The 20060-nt window shown below is 42.1% G+C and overlaps 1 protein-coding gene across 1 annotated transcript in view; it reads right to left on the bottom strand.

Moving 5' to 3' along the window:
• Positions 1–19589, bottom strand: part of LOC128839802 (uncharacterized) — a 28116-nt gene extending 8527 nt beyond the window's left edge. Inside the window, exons 1-5 of the mRNA XM_054033082.1 lie at positions 19509–19589; positions 11231–11452; positions 6198–6320; positions 2538–2585; positions 574–689 (exon numbers count right to left, since the gene is read on the bottom strand). Of these exons, the coding sequence (XP_053889057.1) occupies positions 574–689; positions 2538–2585; positions 6198–6320; positions 11231–11399 (456 nt within the window). The 5' untranslated portion in view covers positions 11400–11452; positions 19509–19589. The remainder of the gene's footprint in view (positions 1–573; positions 690–2537; positions 2586–6197; positions 6321–11230; positions 11453–19508) is intronic.
• Positions 19590–20060: the final 471 nt, after the last annotated feature.

The raw sequence follows: 20060 nt of genomic DNA, 5'->3' as shown, positions 1-20060 counted from the left end.
CAAAATTCTAATTACACGGGGTAAGAGTGTTTAAAAGTGTTTTAAGTTTCTTTTCTTTTCTTAGATCAATATTCCTGTCTGTATATTGAAGCTCCAGTTTATCCCGAGAAGAGAATTCCACTTCCAAGCCCTCCTCTTTCACATGGAGTACCTTATGCCTCTTTTCCTCCCTTCTCTTCCTGCACACCACCTCCTGTTGCAGCAATCTCTCCCTCTCTAAAGGAAGCTACAACCTAGCTTCCCACACTGGGCTCAAATGATGTGCTACGAAGTACTAACATTTGCTTTCTAGCTTACTCGATGCTTTATATGCACTTTGTATTCTAAATCTCAGAGCACACCATATCACATAAGTGTGCTCTGAAATTTAAAATACATTACCAAGAGTAGCAGTGAAAGAGATAGGAGGCTGTGAGCATCCAAACACCAGAGCTCAGCACAAGCAGCTGAACTCTACTTTCCTTTAACAGGAGCAGGAAGGGACACTAAAGATTTTGGGTGAAACTGAAAAAGGATGAAGAAAGGCAAAGACAGTTTGATGAAAAGATGAAGGGCAAATATACTACTTCTTACCTTCAGATACAGTTGTTTCTTATTCTTGCCCAATAGGAGAAAGTTATTTTTTGATCGCTGGGTCATGGTCACCAAATTTTTACAACGTTTTTTAGTGCTGTTTCTGGCCACCAGAGCTAAAGTATAAATTTAAAATACCGACTCATTTTTTTCTGAATTGAAACATAACTCGAAAATCTTCTGAAGAGGCAATATTCAATTTTCACTGCATACTGATAGACACAAGAATAGCAACATGCCTAAGCACTCATGATATTGACCACCTTTGTAAAGTACTTTGGGATCTACTATATAACAACCATGGCTTTAAATCCTCCTCCTAAAAGTGAATGATGTGTACACCATGTATTCTGAGTCATATTCATGGGATGGTTGGATTGACTCCTATTTGAAATGACATTCTCTCTATAGCATAAAATCGAGGGAAACAATAGGGCAGTGCGAATTTTAACTAATTCTAACAGAAGTAGGTGAAAAATATCCATTTCTGTTGGCCATCTCAAGACCAAACACAAGGTTTAGGTTAAAAAACTGGGAAAACTGATAAATAAGGATCAGAAGCAGAAAGGATATGAACCAAGAATACCTTCTACCAATTTATATGAAATGGTAGACTGAAATGAGGATTATTGATTGGCTAGCTGCAGGAATTACCAAATAGGGGTCCCACAAATAATAAAGTTCTTACTTTAAAAGGAATTCCAATAGTAAATAGAGTATGGCTAAATCCAACCAGGTCAGGCAGTATTTTTTCTGTTTAGAATATGTCTGTCCCCATAGTATCTGAATACCTTTACAAGTTCTACAAGACAGTGCAATTAAAGAGATTTTTTTGTTGTTGTTCTGGAGAGCTTTGTACTCTTTAAAAACCAATTGGAGTTAATGGACCAAATTCATCCTTTGCGTCATCCAATGAACCTCCGACTGGCTGTTGTGCACTCTGTAGGAGACCCCTGGAAGGGGTCAGAGTCAGCCTTCTGGGTATTCTAACTACATGGAATCCCTCTAAAATCCTTGGTAGAATGTGGGGCACATTCTAGCACAGTCTATTTATATGCAAGTAAATCTAAATAAAGATAATGGCATTTAGATGGACTAAGTCTGCAAGAAGAAGGTATAAAGTACACCATTTAGTTGTGCCTCAGCAGGTAAATTATACTAATTTGAAATCTGGGAGGATATCTGAAGTAACTTGCAAGATATTTCAAGTTCTTTATCCTTGTGTTATACCCTTTCACTCAATGGGCCAAATTCAGAAGTGATGTGCAAATTGCACATCAGTGAGTGCATCTGCATATAAGGGAGCCATAAGACTGTAATTCACAGTCCAACAAGCCAAAAGAGAGGAATATAGCAATAAAAACAGCTGAAAGGAGGATGTAAGTTAAAGGAAGCCATCTCCTGCTTTGATCCTCACTTTACACCTTCTTCCAGCTGCCCAAATGTCTGAAACACCACCTAAGATTCCCATACACATTGTTATTCTGGTGTCAGTAGATCGTAGAGAGTCTAATTTATATATCGCCTTTGAATATGTTTGAAGTGGCCTACTGAAGCTTGAGCATGAGCTTGGAAGCCAAGAACTTGTTGTAAATATAGCACTGCCTCATTGAACATTGGAATTAAACAAATCATTCAAACTCTCTAAGCCCATCTATAAAGTGGGTTTAATAAGACTTCCCTACCTAACAAGCATTTTTGATAACTAATATTTGTATAATGCTATATAAATGCTAAATATTATTAATGTTCTGAATATTAATATCAGTCTTAGCGGTGCTTTGATACTACAGTGATGAGCATTATAGAAAACCTTGAGATAGACAGGAATCTCTAAGATTAGCAACACTTTCTTATTGCATTACTAACTTCCCTTAAAGGTCCATCAAAAACCTTTTCAAAACCAAACTCTGACATAAACAAATATAGTTTTACTCTCTGGGCCACAGTAACCAAAATCTTACCACAATTATTCTGTTTGTTGCTTGTGAATATGTCTAACCATGCAATATCTAAAATATAAAAAATATTTTTGCAATTAAACATACATATACCGCAAACTAAGATGATTTTACAAGTATTCTGCAAAAACGCAACATTCAGTTTTCCTGGAATATGCAGTAACAGCAATAGGCGTCATTTCCTTCTAAGTCTTGATCACTGTTTTGCATTCATATATACTTACAATGGCCTTATCAGCCACTTGCAGCAACTTGTAGGGTACGTGTAGATACACACGACAATGAAAGGCAGGCTGTGCCCACCCTGCAGTGTGTATCTGCATGCAGCAGTGAAAGGCTCTGGCAGGGAGAAAGCAGTGGGGAAAAGGCTCAGCACTAGGGAGCTGCTGGCCTTTTCTCACTGCCTCCCCCTTGCCAGAGCCTTTTTTCCATTGCTGGAGCATTTCATTGCAGTGGGGAAGGGCTCTAGCAGCAGGGAGGCAGTAGGACACTATGTTGCTAAAAATAATGTAGAGGTGGGAGGCACTCCTTAGGCATGTAGACAGCCATGTAGGGTGTGGGTGCTGGTCTTTCTCTACTAGCTTAAGCAGTGCCTCACCATCTACACTGATGTTTATGCCTGTTCTAGCTGGGCATGCAGTGTCTATACTCTACATGCTGTGTAGGCCTCCCTAAATGGAGTTGTGTACCATCTTTGTCCCGATATCTGTACTGGGGAGTAGGAGAGTATGACAATTGTATTTATTCATTGTCTTTTATAACAGAGAATAAATCCTTGAAGATAGAGGTCAGTAGTGCAGTGTGAGACTAATTTGAGTTTTTAAGCACCAGTCTAGTAACAAGGGATCATGACTAAAACTAAGTAAACAGTAAATGGCTGTCCTGTTACTAACAAGGGGCCAAATTGTGACTAACTCTTATGTGAGTGTATAATGGTAGGAAGGTAGTTTGTGCTCCACCTTACATTCCCCTCTCAGGTTTCCAACCATCAGAGGGGTGAAGTTTTGGAACAGCCTTCCCAGGGAAACAGTGGGGGCGAAAGACCTCTCTGGCTTTAAGATTAAGCTAGATAAGTTTATGGAGGAATGGTTTGATGGGATTATGGGATTTTAGTCAATTAGTCAATAACGTGCCATCGCTGGCAAATAGTGTCAGTGGTCAATGAGGATCTGGCTAGAGAATCTTGCCTGCATGCTCGGGGTTCTACTGATCGCCATATTTGGGGTCGGGAAGGAATTTTCCTCCAGGGTAGATTGGCAGAGGCCCTGGAGGTTTTTCGCCTTCCTCCACAGCATGGGGCAGGGGTCGCTAGCTGGAGGATTCTCTGCGACTGTAGTCTTTAAATCACGATCTGGGGACTTCAACATCTGAGTTAAGGGAAAGTGGGTGGGTCAGCTTTTGTGGCCTGCGTCATGGGGGAGGTCAGACTAGATGATCATAATGGTCCCTTCTGATCTTAAAGTCTATGAGTCTATGAATTGCAAACAATGTGCTCCTTCAGCTGTTCAGAGTTACAATCTTTGCACCAGCCCCTCCAAAAGTCTATGGCTCTCTCTCTGCAATGACTGACCTGGTCAGTGTGGAGGGGAGCACATGCTGCTCCCTTCTCCAGCATGGTGCAGCAGGTCTGCTTCCTGTGAACTCTGATGCCTCTTAGAGCTTCTGTTGGAGTGGTGCAGCTCTAGTAGGCATTGTGGAGCTGTAGCTAGAAGACACAACTTCACCCTAACTACGCAGGGATTGCTGGCCATCATCTGACAAATTGCTCACCAGATAATGGGAAACCCTCCCATACACATACATTCAAATTCATATTTAAAAACTAATTATGGGCCCCATTCTCCACAGCTTATTTCCTTACTGTAGAAACTCAAGTTCCAAATTGCAGAGTTTCCCTGGAATACTTCCCCTAACCCTATCTGTAGAAGAGTCCAGGAGTTCAGTGCTGTAAATCCACAAATGTCCCCAGTCAGGTTGGACCTTCAGCAATTCACTGAGCCTGACTCCCTCCCCAGCTCCTTGCATCCCTTGACAGCACATCTTGACTATCATGTTCTTCTTCAGCTGCCTCTAAATCCCTGACAATGGGGCCTTCCGCTGTTCAGAGGTAGGATCAGATACAGGTCCTCAGCTGGAGTAAATGGACATAGCTCCCATGAGGGAGGAGTTATGCTCAATGACACCAGGTAAGGTGCTGGCCCTCAGTCTGAAGTGTCTTGACCTGTATAGGTCTCATAGGCGTGCACAGCCCATTTCATTAGGGTGTGCACCCAGGGAGCCCTGCCCTAGTCCTGCCCCATCCACTCCCTCCTACTTCCCACCCCCTGACTTCCCCCCCTCAGAACTCCCAACCCCCCAGCTCCTTGTCCCCTGACTACCCACTCCTGGGACCCCTGCCCCTAACTGCCCCCCAGGACCTCACCCCCTACCTAAGCCTCCTTGCTCCTTGTCCGCTGACTGCCCACCTAGGACCCTACCCCCTACCTGTCCCCTGACTGCCCCGACCCTTATCCACACCCCCGCCCCCAGACAGACCCCTGGGACTCCCATGCCTATCCAACTGCTCACGACCCATACAACCCCCCCCCTCCCTGCCTCCCCCAGCCCCTCTCCACACCCCTGCCTTCTGACAGTGCCCCCAGAACTCCTGACTCATCCAACCCCTCCAGCTCCTTGTCCCCTGACCACCCCCTCCAGAGACCCCCCCCCATTAACTGCCCCCCAGGACCCTCCTTGCTCCCTGTCCCCTGACTGCCCTGACCCCTATCCCCCTCTCTCCCCCCGCCCCCTGAGAGACCCTGGGACTCCCATGCCCCATCCAATTCCCCCTGCTCCCTAACCCCCCCACATCCCACCCCTTATCCAACCCCCCTGGCCCTGGACCCCTTACCATGAGATGAGGCTCCTAGCCTCCCCACGGAGCCAAATACTGCCACGCGGGAGTGTGCAGCCCCGGCCCCCAGAGCACTGCACGTGCGGCAGCATGGCTCATGGGGAGGGGGGAGCATGTCTGACTCCCTGAGGAGCCCCAGCCCCAGAGCGCTGTGCACAGCGGCATGGCTCCAGGGGAGGGGGGGAGTGTGTCTGACTCCACGTGGAACCCCGGCCCCCAGAGCGCTGTGCGCGGCGGCATGGCTCCAGTTTAGAGGCACACATAGTGCAACCAGTGCTTTCACTCCCTTCAACACATTGTGGCTGCTCAACTCCATCATTATTTGTATTTTCTCCCTCTACCGTTTCCTCCCCCAAAATGTCTAGCAGCTCGTCTTTGAATGCTAGCTGGGGTGTCATTTTTGTGCATTGATTAGAGAAGCCCAGACACAGGTCAGGAAGGAGTTAAATATGGCTGCACCCCACAGTTTCTTTATCTCCTTTTATTTCTCTTCCCAAGTGATTGTTTCTCCCCCTTTCCACCTACTGGAATGCAAACATGCCTTTTACTCTAGTGGCCAGTAAACAAGATTTTCATTTAAAATTATACAGTACTTACTTTAAGCCTGTTACTGTTTTTGTTCTGTAACTATCAAAGCATCATACTAGTGGGATCAAATGTTTCTAATGCCGATTGATAATACAGAGTAAGTGAAAGCGAGCACATGGAAATACATGAAAGTGCCCTGTAAGACAATATATATTATTTTGATATAGAAAGAGAAACTGTACCTTCAATGGTTTGTGAATCCTCAATTGATATTTTATGATGGCCATACTCGTCTAAATCAAAACGCAGAGTTTTTGAGTCCCTTGTCAGTATGTAACATTTCTTTCTGTCATAGTGTTGGTATGCTAGTCATAAATGAATTTCAGTTAGTTTTGCTGGTCACAGAAAAATAGAAAGGTTACCTAGGAGAATGTTTCTATTGCAACCCCTGCAAAGTGGAAAAACTAAACAAGTCTTAAAATACAACCACAGGCAACATGAATGTAACAGCATGGGCTCAGGCAGCTATGCTTTTGGGTTTGGCTAAACTTCAGTCATCTTTTTTTGCCTTTTGTAATGACAAAACCAAACCCAATGCTAACTTTAGTTTTGAATTCACCACCTGTAGGAAACATTTTATTAAGATGATGTTTTTTAAAAAAAAGTGTATGGTACAGAGTTTAGGCATAGAAGTTTCTGGTGATCAGGGAATAACGTACAGATTATCAAGGGGGTGTGAAGTTCGGTTTAAGATCGGGTGGCGAAAGGAATACATAATCTGCAATAGCCCCGATTGGGGGTAAAAGTTAACGGTAGTAAAAGACAGAAATAGCTTGTCAGTAGGGGCTAAGCCCCACCAATAATGTCACACAACAGTACAGAAAGGCTGATGTACCTCAGGGTACAATACCACCTGCAGCCATTGGGGGCTACTGGAGATATTGGAGCTACTCCAATCCCGGAGGCTAAACCAGATAATGTTGGGAGACGTCTGGCCCTGCAGCATACAGGTTGCAAGGCAAAGGGGGAGGAGGCATAGAGCACAGAACACAAGTTTCTGTGGCGGTAACCCCACAGAGGCAGAATACAGGACTGTTTGCAGATGCTCCCTTCTGCCTCTGCTCCAGAGTTGCCAGTTTTGGTTGGATGAATTCCTGGAGATTTTATCATATGACATAATCTTTAATTAAAGATTAATCTTTAATTTCTAGTAGGGAGAAATTAGTAATGGGGAAATTAAGTTTAGGTTTTGTAATGATCCAACCACTCCCAGGTTGGGTCATTACAAAATCTAAACTTAATTTCCCCATTACTAATTTCTCCCTACTATTACTCACATCTTCTTGTCAACTGCCTGTAATGGGCCACTCTCTTACCACTTCAAAAGTTATTTTTCCTCCCTTGGTATCCTGCTGTTAATTGATTTAGCTCATTAGACTGACCTCACACTTGGTAAAGCAATCCCCTTTCATATATTTATACCTGCTCCTGTATTTTTCACTTCATGCATCTGATGAAGTCTTGGGCTCTAGCCCACGAAAGCTTATGCCCAAATAAATTTGTTAGTCTCTAAGGTGCCACAAGGACTCCTCATTGCTATTCCTAAACAAAGTCCAGCATGCACACTTCTTTCAGTCTCTCTTGTCATACCTCTTTTGGGGGGGTAAATTGATACTCAGCACATCAGACAAATGAGAATAATGTCCAAAAAGGAGAGTGCAAGCACTGATTGAAAATACTGGGGCCAATCCAATTAATCAATGGGAAAGTAGTTTTAAAATAGGTTTCCAATATTAAAACCCAAATTAAAAAGGGGTAGGGGTCTGTGAAGAGTTTGTGTACATACCTTAGAGCTCTATTGATGTTACAGTTGGTCTGTGGCTAGCACTTTCTCACCTTCTACTAAAGTAAGAAGTTTGTTTACTCAATACTTGCCAAGTCTATACTAAACACAGCCTCAAGACAGTCAGACATTTCATGACAGAGGCACTTGTCTCACCTGTCCTGTATTATACCTTATACTGAATAGATCTTCAGTGCCATGAGACATCAGGAGAAAGATATCTAATGTGTAGGGGGACCATGGCGTTGAATACGAGATGGGGTGAATTGAGCAGCATCTTCTTGGACTTGACTTAATGCTTTAGAATACAGCAGGAAGGGGATGTTAAATTTTATCCAACTTAGTAACTTCAGAGCCAGCACAAGATGAAGAGTAAATGAATACCATAAAGTAACATTGATTTTTCAGTGCTCTGGCCGTGACATGAGACAAGTGAAGGAACAGGGTAGAAACAGGAAGCTTTCAGGGGATCCATAAATGCAATGGGAGTTAACTAATTCTGTTGAGAATACTGAGCCGAATTCACCACTGCATTACTCCAATTATACATGGCTGTAACTATAATGAAACCTCTGTTTTTGCTGGAGTTTCGAAGGTACAATTGTTTCTGGGAACCTTTGCTGATGCTTCTACCCTCTTTGTTTAGGATAAACAGGAACTGAGTACAAACACAGTGAATAAACAGACTAGGAAAGCATATGGTGAGTGCCTGCCTCCCTCACTTCTCTTCCCACGAGGAATTGACCTGCTCTAGACATTTCAAGTTCTACTTTTGGTGCTGGGACAGGTCTCAGGACACTGATATGACAAGAAGTGCATTTAGGATTGTTGTTTTAGTGGTGAGCTTTGTTTTGGTATGTGTAGGGAAATGTTCATTGCTGGAACCTGTCATTTTTAGGCTGCTCCAGATACTTAAATAGGATCTGGTCCAAGAGGTGAATATAGCTGTACTGCTTGGTAATAGTGACCATAATATAATTAAATTTAACATCCCTGTGGCGAGGAAGACACCTCAGCAGCCCAACACTGTAGCATTTAATTTCAGAAAGGGGAACTACACACAAAATGAGGAGGTTAGTTAAACAGAAATTAAAAGGTACAGTACCAAAAGTGAAATCCCTGCAAGCTGCATGGAAACTTTTTAAAGACACCATAATATAGGCTCAACTTAAATGTATACCCCCAATTAAAAAACATAGTAAGAGAACCAAAAATGTGCAACCAGGGCTAAACAAAGTAAAAGAAGCAGTGAGAGGCAAGAAGGTGTCCTTTTAAAAAGTGGAAGTTAAATCCTAGTGGGGAAAATAAAAAGGAGCATAAACTCTGGCAAATTAAGTGTAAAAATATAATTAAGAAGGCCAAAAAAAAAAAAGAATTTGAACTCAAAAAGTAATAGAATTTTTTTTTAAGTACATCAGAAGCAGGAACCCTGCTAAACAACCGGTGGGGCTACTGGACAATCGAGATGCTAAAGGAGCACTCAAGGACAATAAGATGGTTGTGGAGAAACTAAATAAATTCTTTGCATCAGTCTTCATGGCTGAGGATGTGAGGGAGATTCCCAAACCCAAGCCATTCTTTTTAGGTGACAAATCTGAGGAACTGTCCCAGATTGAGGTGTCATTAGAGGAGGTTTTGGCACAAATTGATAAACTAAACAATAATAAATCACCAGGACCAGATGGAATTCACACAAGAGTTCTGAAGGAATTCAAATGTGAAATTGCAGAACTACTAACTGTAGTCTGTAACCTATGATTTAAATCAGCATCTGTACCAAATGACTGGAGGATAGCTAATGTGACGCCAACTTTTAAAAAGGGCTCTAGAGATGATCCTGGCAATTACAGGCCGGAAAGCCTGACTTCAGTACCAGGCAAACTGGTTGATACTATAGTAAAGAACAGAATTGTCAGACACAGATGAATGTAATTTGTTGGGGAAGAGTCAACATGGGTTTTGTAAAGGGAAATCATGCCCCAATCTACTAGAATTCTGTGAGGGGGTCAACAAGTATGTAGACAAGGGGGAGCCAGTAGATATAGTGTACTTAGATTTTCAGAAAGCCTTTGACAGGGTCCTTCAACAAAGGCTCCTAAGCAAAGTAAGATGTCATGGAATAAGAGGGAAGGTCCTCTAATGGATTGGTAACTGGTTAAAAGATAGGAAACAAAGGGTAGAAATACATGGTCAGTTTTCAGAATGGAGAGAGGTAAATAGTGGTGTCCCCCAGGGGTCTGTACTGGACAAGTCCTATTCAACACATTCATAAATGATCTGGAAAAAGGGGTAAACAGTGAGGTGGCAAAATTTGCAGATACAAAATTACTCAAGATAGTTAAGTCCCAGGCAGACTGCAAAGAGCTATGAAAGGATCTCTCAAAACTGGGTGACTGTGAAACAAAATGGCAGATGAAATTCAGTGTTGATAAATGCAAAGTATTACACATTGGAAAACATAATCCCAACTATATATATAAAATGATGGGGTCTAAATTGGCTGTTATCACTCAAGAAAGATCTTGATGTCATTGTGTATAGTTCTCTGAAAACATCCACTCAATGTGCAGTGGCAGTCAAAAAAGCAAACAGAATGTTGGGAATCATTAAGAAAGGGATAGATAATAAGACAGAAAATACTATATTGCCTCCATATAAATCCATGGTATGCCCACATCTTTAACACTGTGTGCAGATGTGGTCGACGCATCTCAAAAAAGATATATTGGAATTGGAAAAGGTTCAGAAAAAGGCAACAAAAATTATTAGGGGTATAGAATGGCTTCCATATGAAGAGAGATTAATAAGACTTTCAGCTTGGAAAAGAGATGATTAAGGGAGGATATGATTGAGGTCTATAAAATCATGACTGGTGTGGAGAAAGTAAATAAGTAAGTGTTATTTACTCCTTCTCATAACACAAGAACTAGCGGTCACCAAATGAAATTAATAGGCAGCAGGTTTAAAACAAACAAAAGGAAGTATTTCTTTACACAACCTGTGGAACTCTTTGACAGAGGATGTTGTGAAGGCCAAGACTATAAAAGGGTTAAAAAAAGAACTAGATAAATTCCTGGAGATAGATCCATCAATGGCTATTAGCCAGGATGAGCAGGGATGGTGTCCCTAGCCTCTGTTACCAGAAGCTGGGAATGGGCGACAGGGGATGGATCACTTGATGATTACCTGTTCTGTTCATTCCCTTTGGGGCACCTGGCATTGGCCACTGTTGGAAGACAGGATACTGTGCTGGATGGACCTATAGTCTGAGCCAATATGGCCGTTCTTATGTATTTCTATGCTGAATGTCCTCCTCAGCCTGTTTCCTGATGCCATTCAGCCCAAATTTCACTACTGAGTTCACTCCTGAATTTTGCTTTGCACATTACCTCTCTCAGGCACATGCTTTAGTTATAGTAAAGGAAAGTTTACCTTCATATTTACTTGATGATTTCTTTAGGTTTTGATTTTTACGTGTAGTTTCCTGGTCCATTGCTATCCGAGATGCAGTTGATTTTTTCTGTTTATTTTTACCGCACCCCATTTGTCGTTTTCTATTCTTCACCTCTGAAGGCTTTTGGAATCTTGAGCGCAATATCATTGTTGGAGACCCTGGAAAATCCTGGTAACCGGTCTTGAAGCTCTCTTCTAGTCCTAAATAGTTCAATCACAATACTTTGCATTACAGATTAGAACAAGTTTTTATTTTGCAACGATTGTTACCATATTGACTTTTCAAGTCTTAACAATTCAGATAAAGAAGGTTAAATTCAGTAAATTGTTGCTTGCTTGTATTTTCTAAAGCCTTGTCTAAGAGCAAACACTGTGTTTTCCAATGATGTTGAAATACAGTTAAGCTGGTTAGTATAGGCTCTCCCCGGCTAAAACAGAAAATTAACATGTCTTCAAACCAGCCTTGGCATTACCTGGGGAACAGGAGACATTCGACCTGTACCCAAAACAATCTTAATTGTCAGAAAGGCCAAAATATATACAAAGTTATTCAGAGTTAAGTAGTGGAAGTGACAGTGATTGTGCTGTATGCTGCCATCTCTGTCTGCTGAGTGTCATTTTTGTGACTAACAACACTGTTTAAAATAATCACCTCAATAGTAAGGGTGTCAAGCGATTAAAAAAATTAATTGTGATTAATTGCGCTGCTAAACAATAATAGAATACCATTTATTTAAATATTTTTGGATGTTTTCTACATTTTCAAATATATTGATTTCAATTACAACACAGAATACAAAGTGTACAATGCTCACTTTATATTTATTTTTTATTACAAATATTTGCACTGTAAAAAATAAGAGAAAGTATTTTTCATTTCACCTCATACAAGTACTGTAGTGCAATCTCTTTATCATGAAAGTTAAACTTACAAATGTAGAATTATGTACAAAAAACCTGCATTCAAAAAAAAAGTGTAAAACTTTAGAGCCTACAAGTCCACTCAGTCCTACTTCTTGTTCAGCCAATTGCTAAGAGAAACAAGTTTGTTTACAATAACGGGAGATAATGCTGCCCACTTCTTAATTACAATGTCACCTGAAAGTGAGACCATGCATTCGCATGGCACTGTTGTAGCTGGTGTCGCAAGATATTTATGTGCCAGATGCGCTAAAGATTCATGTGCCTCTTCATGATTTGGCCATCGTTCCAGAGGACACACTTCCATGCTGATGATGCTCGTTAAAAAAAGAATGCATTAATTAACTTGTGACTGAACTCCTTGGGGGAGAATCGTATGTCTCCTACACTGTTTTTACCTGCATTCTGCCATATATTTCATGTGATAGTCTTGGATGATGACCCAACACATGTTGTTCATTTTAAGAACACTTTCACTGCAAATTTGATAGAATGTTGCTTGGGCCATTCTCTGGAGTGGAGTGGCTGGGTGCACGGAGCCTCCTCCCCCATGTTCTTGGGCGACTGGGTGAGGAGGATATGGAACTTGGAGAGGAGGGCACGCGGTTGTACAGTGGATGCAACGGCAATCTGTGCTCTTGTTGGCTTTCCTGCAGCTCCACCAGACACCAGAACATGTCAGTTTGCTCCCCCATTAGCCTCAGCATTGCATCCTGCCTCTTCTCATCACGCTCACTTAATGATTTCCTGGACTCTGCCACTGAATGCCTCCATGCTTTCAGCTGTGCCCTATCAGTGCGGGAGGACTGCATGAGCTCGGAAAACATGTAATTGCGAGTGCGTTTTTTTCACCTTCTAATTTGCGATAACCTCAGGGACAGAGATGATGGGGGAGCATAGAAACATTTGCACCTGTGGGGGGATAAAAAGGGAGAGTAAAATTTAAGATGATACATTTCTGAGAACAAAAGAGAGACTCTTTCACAGTGAATCAAGCAATTTACAGCAGACAGCACATGTGCTTTAGGTACAAGGTTGCATTTTGCCTTTTATATTGAGTGCCTGCCGGTATAGTGACACATCACACGCGACTGGGCAACAGAATTCAGTTTCCAGGCAGCCATGGTAAGCCAAAGGGTATGCGGATTTTGCTTCTAACATCTTCATAACATGTGGGAATGTTTTCAAACTGCAGCACCCTCCTTTCCCACAGCAAGCAATGCCGGTTGGGTTTGCCATTTAAAAGGAGATGCTGCAGTTTTCGGGTGGATGTGCAGCACACACCTCCCCCTCCCACCGTCGTGTAGCTATTCTCAGGGATGATCCCTTTTAGCCAAGCGCAAACAGCCCAGCATGAACGGGGTCCTTTTACTGTTCCCTTACAAAAATTCCCCTATTTCAACCAGGTGACCATGAATGATATCACTCTCCTGAGGCTAACACAGAAAGATATAGATCGAATGTTGCTTGAATGCAACCAAAACCCAGGACCATTTGCTGCCATGCTTTGTGCTGCAATGATTCCAGACTACTTGCTACTGGCTTGGCGTGGTAAAGTGTCCTACCGTGGAGGATGAAATAAGTCAGCCCTCCCGGGAAACCTTCTGCAAAGGCTTTCAGAGTACCTCCAGGAGAGCTTCATGGAGATGTCCCTGGAGGATTCCCGCTCCATCCCCAGACATGTTAACAGACTTTTCCAGTAGCTGTACTGGCTGTGAATGCATCCCAAGTCTTTAGGGCAAAGCAAATATTAAACGCTATCGCTTTAAAATCCTGTACTGTACTTACAAATGTGCACTCACAAGAGGTGCCTTCTCTGCCTTCAGGGTCGGGGATCCCGCGTTGGGAGGGTATTGGCTCCAGGGTGATGAAAAGGTCCTGGCTGCCGGGGAGAACGGATTCACAGCTTGCCTGCTGCGCATTCTCCTCCTCCTCCTCCTCCTCCTCTTCATCCACAAAATTCTCCTCTGTGTTGCGTGAGACTCCCCCCTTGCAGGTGTCCACAAACAGTGGTGGGGTGGTGGTAGGGTCCCCCCCTAGAATGCCATGCAGCTGATCATAGAAGCGGCATGTATGGGGCTCTGACCCAGAGTGACTGTTTGCCTCCTTTGTCTTTTGGTAGGCGTGCCTGAGCTCCTTGACTTTCACGCAGCACTGCTGTGTCTCCTTGTTGTAGCCTCTGTCCATCATGCCCTGTGTGATTTTGGCATATATATATTCGCATTTCTTCTTTTTGATCGGAGTTCTGCCTGCACAGATTCTTCTCCCCATACAGCAATCAGATCCAGTGTCTCCCGTTCGGTCCATGCTGGAACTCATTTGCAATTCTGGGGGGACTGCATGGTCACCTGTGCTGCTGACCAAACAGGAAATGAAATTCAAAAGTTCCTGGGGCTTTTCCTGTGTACCTGGCTAGTGCATCAGAGTGGAAAGTGCTGTCCAGAGCAGTCACATTGGAGCACTCTGGGATAGCTCCCGGAGGCTAATAACGTCGATTTGTGTCCGCACTACCCCAAATTCAACCCAGCAAGGTCGATTTTAGCACTACGCCCCTCGCCAAGGAGGAGTACAGAAGTCGATTTTAAGAGCCCTTTAGGTCGACAGAATGGGGTTGCTTGTGTAGATGCATTCATTATAAAATCGACCTAACGTGACTAAATTCAACCTAACCCTGTAGTGTAGACCAAGGCTAACTCAGAGGATGATGAAGATGAACATGCATTGGTCCACATTGTTTTGGATCATTATCGAGCAGAACCTATCATCAGCATGGACGCATGTCCTCTGGAATGGTGGTTGAAGCATGAAGGGACATATGAATCTTTAGCGCATCTGGCACATAAATATCTTGCGACACCAGCTACAACAGTGCCACACAAACTGTTCTCACTTTCAGGTGACATAATTAAGAAGTGGGTAGCATTATCTCCTGTAAATGTAAACAAACTTGTTTCTCTTAGCAATTGGCTGAAGAAGAAGTAGGACTGAGTGGACTTGTGGGCTCCAAATTTTTACATTGTTTTATTTTTGAGTGCAGGGTTTTTTGTACATAATTCTACATTTGTACGTTCAACATTCATGATAAAGAGATTGCACTACAGTACTTGTATGAGGTGAACTGAAAAATACTATCTCTTTTGTTTATTTTTACAATGCAAATATTTGTAATCAAAATAATATCAAGTGATCACTGTACACTTTATTCTGTGTTATAATTGAAATAGATATATTTGAAAAGAAGAAGTCCAAAGCAACCCCTCATCACAAGACAGACTGGGGCAAGATCCAATGTGGCCACATCCCCATGAACTTTCAAACTCTATTTTTTAAACTTTATTGATATTTTTGTGTTAGGTGAGGTGGCTCGTGCCTGAAATCCCAGCTACTTGGGAAGCCAAGACTAGCAGACCGCTTGAGCTCAGGGGTTCTGGGCTGTGGTGTGCTATGCCGATCAGGCGTGCGGTGCCACTGACAGCTTGGCCAGCGGGTGGCTGAAGGACAGGCTACAACAACACAAATGGTGTGTTGTGTCTGGTGCTCTCTCTGTGAGGGCTGATGGCCCAATTGATCAAGATTAGGAGGTGATATTGTTTGTATGTAAATTAAACATATAACTAAATGAAATACCATACAAATAACAAAATTCAATGTTCATTATTTGTAAAACCTGAAACAAAACAAACCCTGAACCCATAGTGGTGGTGCAGGGTATCAATTATTAAAGTGACTAAATAGGTAAAATGAGAACATACCCTAGGAGTATCGGGGACTAATATATACTAAATTGCAAAAGTATGCAGTAGGGTCATGTGTGACCAGACATCCTCATTTTTTCCCAAGCGTTTCTATTAGATCAAGTCATTTTTTTCCATTGCTGGAACAATAGAGAGCTTGTTAAGCCAGTCTATGTCTGAAAGAGGAATGGCAGATTTCCATTTTCTCAAATTAACTCTTTTGGCCACTAAAAATTTACTGCAACTTCTTAATGTTAACTGGTATTACCAATTCATCCCTAAAATACACAAGCTTGGAGAAGGAAAGATAGCAACAGTTAAAGTTTGAGAGAGCACTGAATATGGTGTTCCAGAACACATGCATTTTTTTGACAGATCTAGAGGCTGTGTGAAAGATTGGCTTGTGACTGTTTGCATCTCAACATTCAATGTGTTGCCAATTTAGCTTTAAGCCAATTTAGCTTTAAGTTTTAAGTCTAGTAGTGCCTGTTTAATATCTTGTTCTGGAAGAATCGCAAGGATAAAGAACTTGAAGTATCTTTCACATTATGCCAGATATTCTCCCATGTTTCTGTTGTCATGATAAGGCTAAGTTCTTTTTCCCATTTTTCTTTGAGACTGAGATTGAGAGGGTAATTGAGAGAGTAATACAGAGTTGGGGTGGGATCTGGGCAGGCAGTTGGGGTGCAGGGGACAGGCTCTGGGAGGGAGTTGGAGTGCAGGGGGACGGGCTGGGGCACGGGGTTGGGGTGCAGGAGGAGGGGCGGGGGCGGGCTCTGGAAGGGAGTTGGGGTGTGGGATTTGGGCTGGGACAGGCAGTTGGAGTGCAAAGGACAGGCTCTGGGAGGGAGTTAGGGTGTAGAGGACAGGCTGGGGCAGGAGGAGGGGGACGGGCTCGGGGATGGAGTTGGAGTGCGGGAGACAGGCTGGGGCAGGATTAAAAAAAGAACTAGATAAATTCATGGAGGATAGGTCCATTAATGGCTATTAGCCAGGATGAGCAGGAATGGTGTCCCTGGCCTCTGTATGCGAGAAGCTGGGAATGGGCGACCGGGCTTGATCACTTAATGATTACCTGTTCTGTTCAATCCCTCTGGGGCATCTGGCACTGGCCACTGTCAGAAGACAACATACTGGGCTAGATGGACCTTTGGTCTGACCCAATAGGGCCATTCTTATGTTCTTATCTTTTATTTGACCAACAAAAGTTGGTCAAATAAAAGATATTACCTCACCCACCTTGTCTCTCTGTTTCAAACATATTAGCCTATGTATTTATGAGGCTTTTCAATCAGATTAAGTTAACTCAATTGTATTAATGCAGTTGAAAATTTTCAAAGCTGAAAATATGAGGAATGACTTAATTACATACGATGCACTGTCATTGTTAGTGATCACATGGAAGCCAGTAGGATATTATAGTACAGTTAAACACTCATTTACACTTGTTACAATACACTACTGCTATCTTGGGTTGCCCCCTCTTAATTTCTAAAGTGGGGTTCCAGACATAGTTTATTTTGTCTTCACAGCAATAATATTTCCACTTTCACATAGATATACAGTGTTAGCCTGCAAGGAGTAGGAGCTGAAAACTTTCCTGGGAATGTTTGACTGTCATACACGCCGTATATGAGCAAAACAATGTTTCCGACCAATAACATTCACCCCCATTTTCAAATTATTAAACCATTCCACATAATTTATGCATTTGATTAAAATTTGCATTGCATCTGACTTTCCAAATAATCTTGCTAACTTGTGCTTATGAAGAAATTTACAAAAACAATACTCCTTAGTCACTAACATACTGGAGCTACTTACGTCAGTTTACCCTTAGAATAGTTCCAACTGTTTAATACACTTGAACTGTGGCTCCCAAGCTTAGTTTGGAGCCCCACTGTAATAGTGGCCCATACCATTCAGGACGCAAAAACTCATGATACTTATATTTCCTAACCTCCCTATCTAAGAAGGTAGCATCTGACTTTATGATGAGAAACTAGGACCCAGAGGTATTCCCTGAGGAGACAGCACACCTGCAACTAATTTTCAAAAGTAACTATATGAAGTGGACAGTCTCTTAGGAAATTTGCTGCTGTTGCTAAGAGAAAAAACTACTCCTAATTACTGAAGGACTGTTATGAATCCATGCACTTTTGTTTAATTGAGTTGTGAGCCTTGTTTAAATAAACATCTGGAGGAACTGAAAGCTTCAGTGATGGAGCTTCACTTTTGGTTGGCCCTGTAGAATAAATAACCAACCCTTTTTCCCCCAAAAAAACCCAAAAAACAAAAAAACAAAACAAAAAAACAAAACATTTTAACAACTGTAAGTAAAAGATGCTCTTGTTGATTGTGAGAAGGACTTTGAAACTGGACTTGCTCACACACCCCTTGAGACAGACTGACCGGCACACTCAACCCCATCTTCCTCACCACTATCACCAAGATATCCCCCTGCAGTGATCACCATCTCTCCATTTTTCTATTTTCTGTCTCTTACTCCTGGCTTTTATTAGCCTTTGTATCTATTTTGTGTCTCTTTTCCTGTGTGATTTTTTTGGCCTTCTATTTTCTGTCACACTTTTCCTCCCCCCCCCCCTTGTTATTTTGTTCTTTCTTCTCCTTCTTTCCTCCCCTCCCCCTTTTCCCCCAACACCCTCAGAGAGACCATGATGTACACACTCCCTTAACCAGAAAATTATATACTGCTTAGGGTGGGAAGTCTGAGTCCATTGTTTGCTCCAGGAGTGGAAAAAACAACTGCTGCTGTTTTGTTTGTTTGTTTGTTTGTTTGAACAAACAAACTGAGTATCAAGGGAGCAAAGAAGATTAACTTGGGCTGCTGAAGTGTTTGATCTTGCAGTCAAATAAATCTGAACAGATCCCATGACTGATTTCAACAGGGAGTCATCCCAGAAGAAGAGAGTGTTAGAAGAATTTGCCTGATGCATTAGTCACATCTGCAGGAGTACATCTAGGGAGGGGGACAAGACAGATCCAGATTATGCAGCTTTCCTTATCCCCCCTAGAGTTCCCCTTTGCCCTGCTTCCATTTCCGCAACACACAAAATGATACTATTTCTATTATAAACTAACATATAATACTGAATATTAAAGCAGAATTTAAAAGCCTTGGAACTCACTTCCAATACAGCATGATCCAAATGTTATTTCAGTCTATATATAAAACCAAGGTAAGTTCATAACTAAATCTCTTCATGAGAAGGGACAAGCATTTTTCACTAAATGAGATTGAGGAGCAGTTTATACTCAAATTGAAAAGTCATATTTGGCAAAGGTGATCAGTAACTCCTTTGGGTTTGATGTAAGCCTTTAAATATTACAGTTAAACAATAGATTACATAGAACCTATACCAACTTGAAGCACAGTCTTGATCAACTGAATTATCTTGCAGTTAGTTAATCTTTAGTAAATCCACCGGTTAAAAATGGGAAAGAAATTCAGATTGAAAAGGACACTTAAAATCATTTAAAAGCCAATTGTAGAATCATTTTTAGTTTCTAAACTTGCTGTCTGATAAAATCCTTTTAAGTGAAGCACTTGTAGAAACCTGTTGTAACCTATTCTTGCTTACCTTATTGTGCTGGCTAATGCCTTCGCTGCAGTAGTTTGGTTCAGAAATTGCTCAGTCACATCCAATTTATTCACTGAACATATGGCAGAGAGCCAGACCATAAAAGAAAAAAAGTTGGATGTGGATGCAGTCCTTTCACAGGATGAAATCATGAGTGCTTGCTGCAGTCCTACACCCACACAGCCACAAAAGTCCAACTAAATAGCAGTTGTGCAAGATGACTCTATGGGGTTTGGACATGATCGAAACAGGCAACCTTTTCTACATTCCAATTATTCTAGATCTACCCAAAGGGTGGAAAGAAATGCCCCAGTGTTTTGCTAGTGCCAGACACTTTTCTCAAAGGGCCAACTGCTAGAAATAAGACTTTCTTCCAGTAAGTACGAAAAGAAAAACACATGGGGAAAACAAGATCAATATTAGTAATGCAATTTGAGTAGCCTGTTAAACTTCGCAAAGATTATGCAACAGTTTTAGGACCCGATTCACAGCCTTTTAGTTGGTGAGTAATATAACAGGAGCATGGCCAACAGACCATCCACTTTATGAAAA

The sequence above is a fragment of the Malaclemys terrapin genome, chromosome 6 (assembly GCF_027887155.1).
Source record: "Malaclemys terrapin pileata isolate rMalTer1 chromosome 6, rMalTer1.hap1, whole genome shotgun sequence".
Lineage (NCBI taxonomy): Eukaryota > Metazoa > Chordata > Testudines > Emydidae > Malaclemys > Malaclemys terrapin.
Note: the sequence above shows the minus strand (reverse complement) of the source record. Positions and strands in the feature narration are given on the sequence as shown.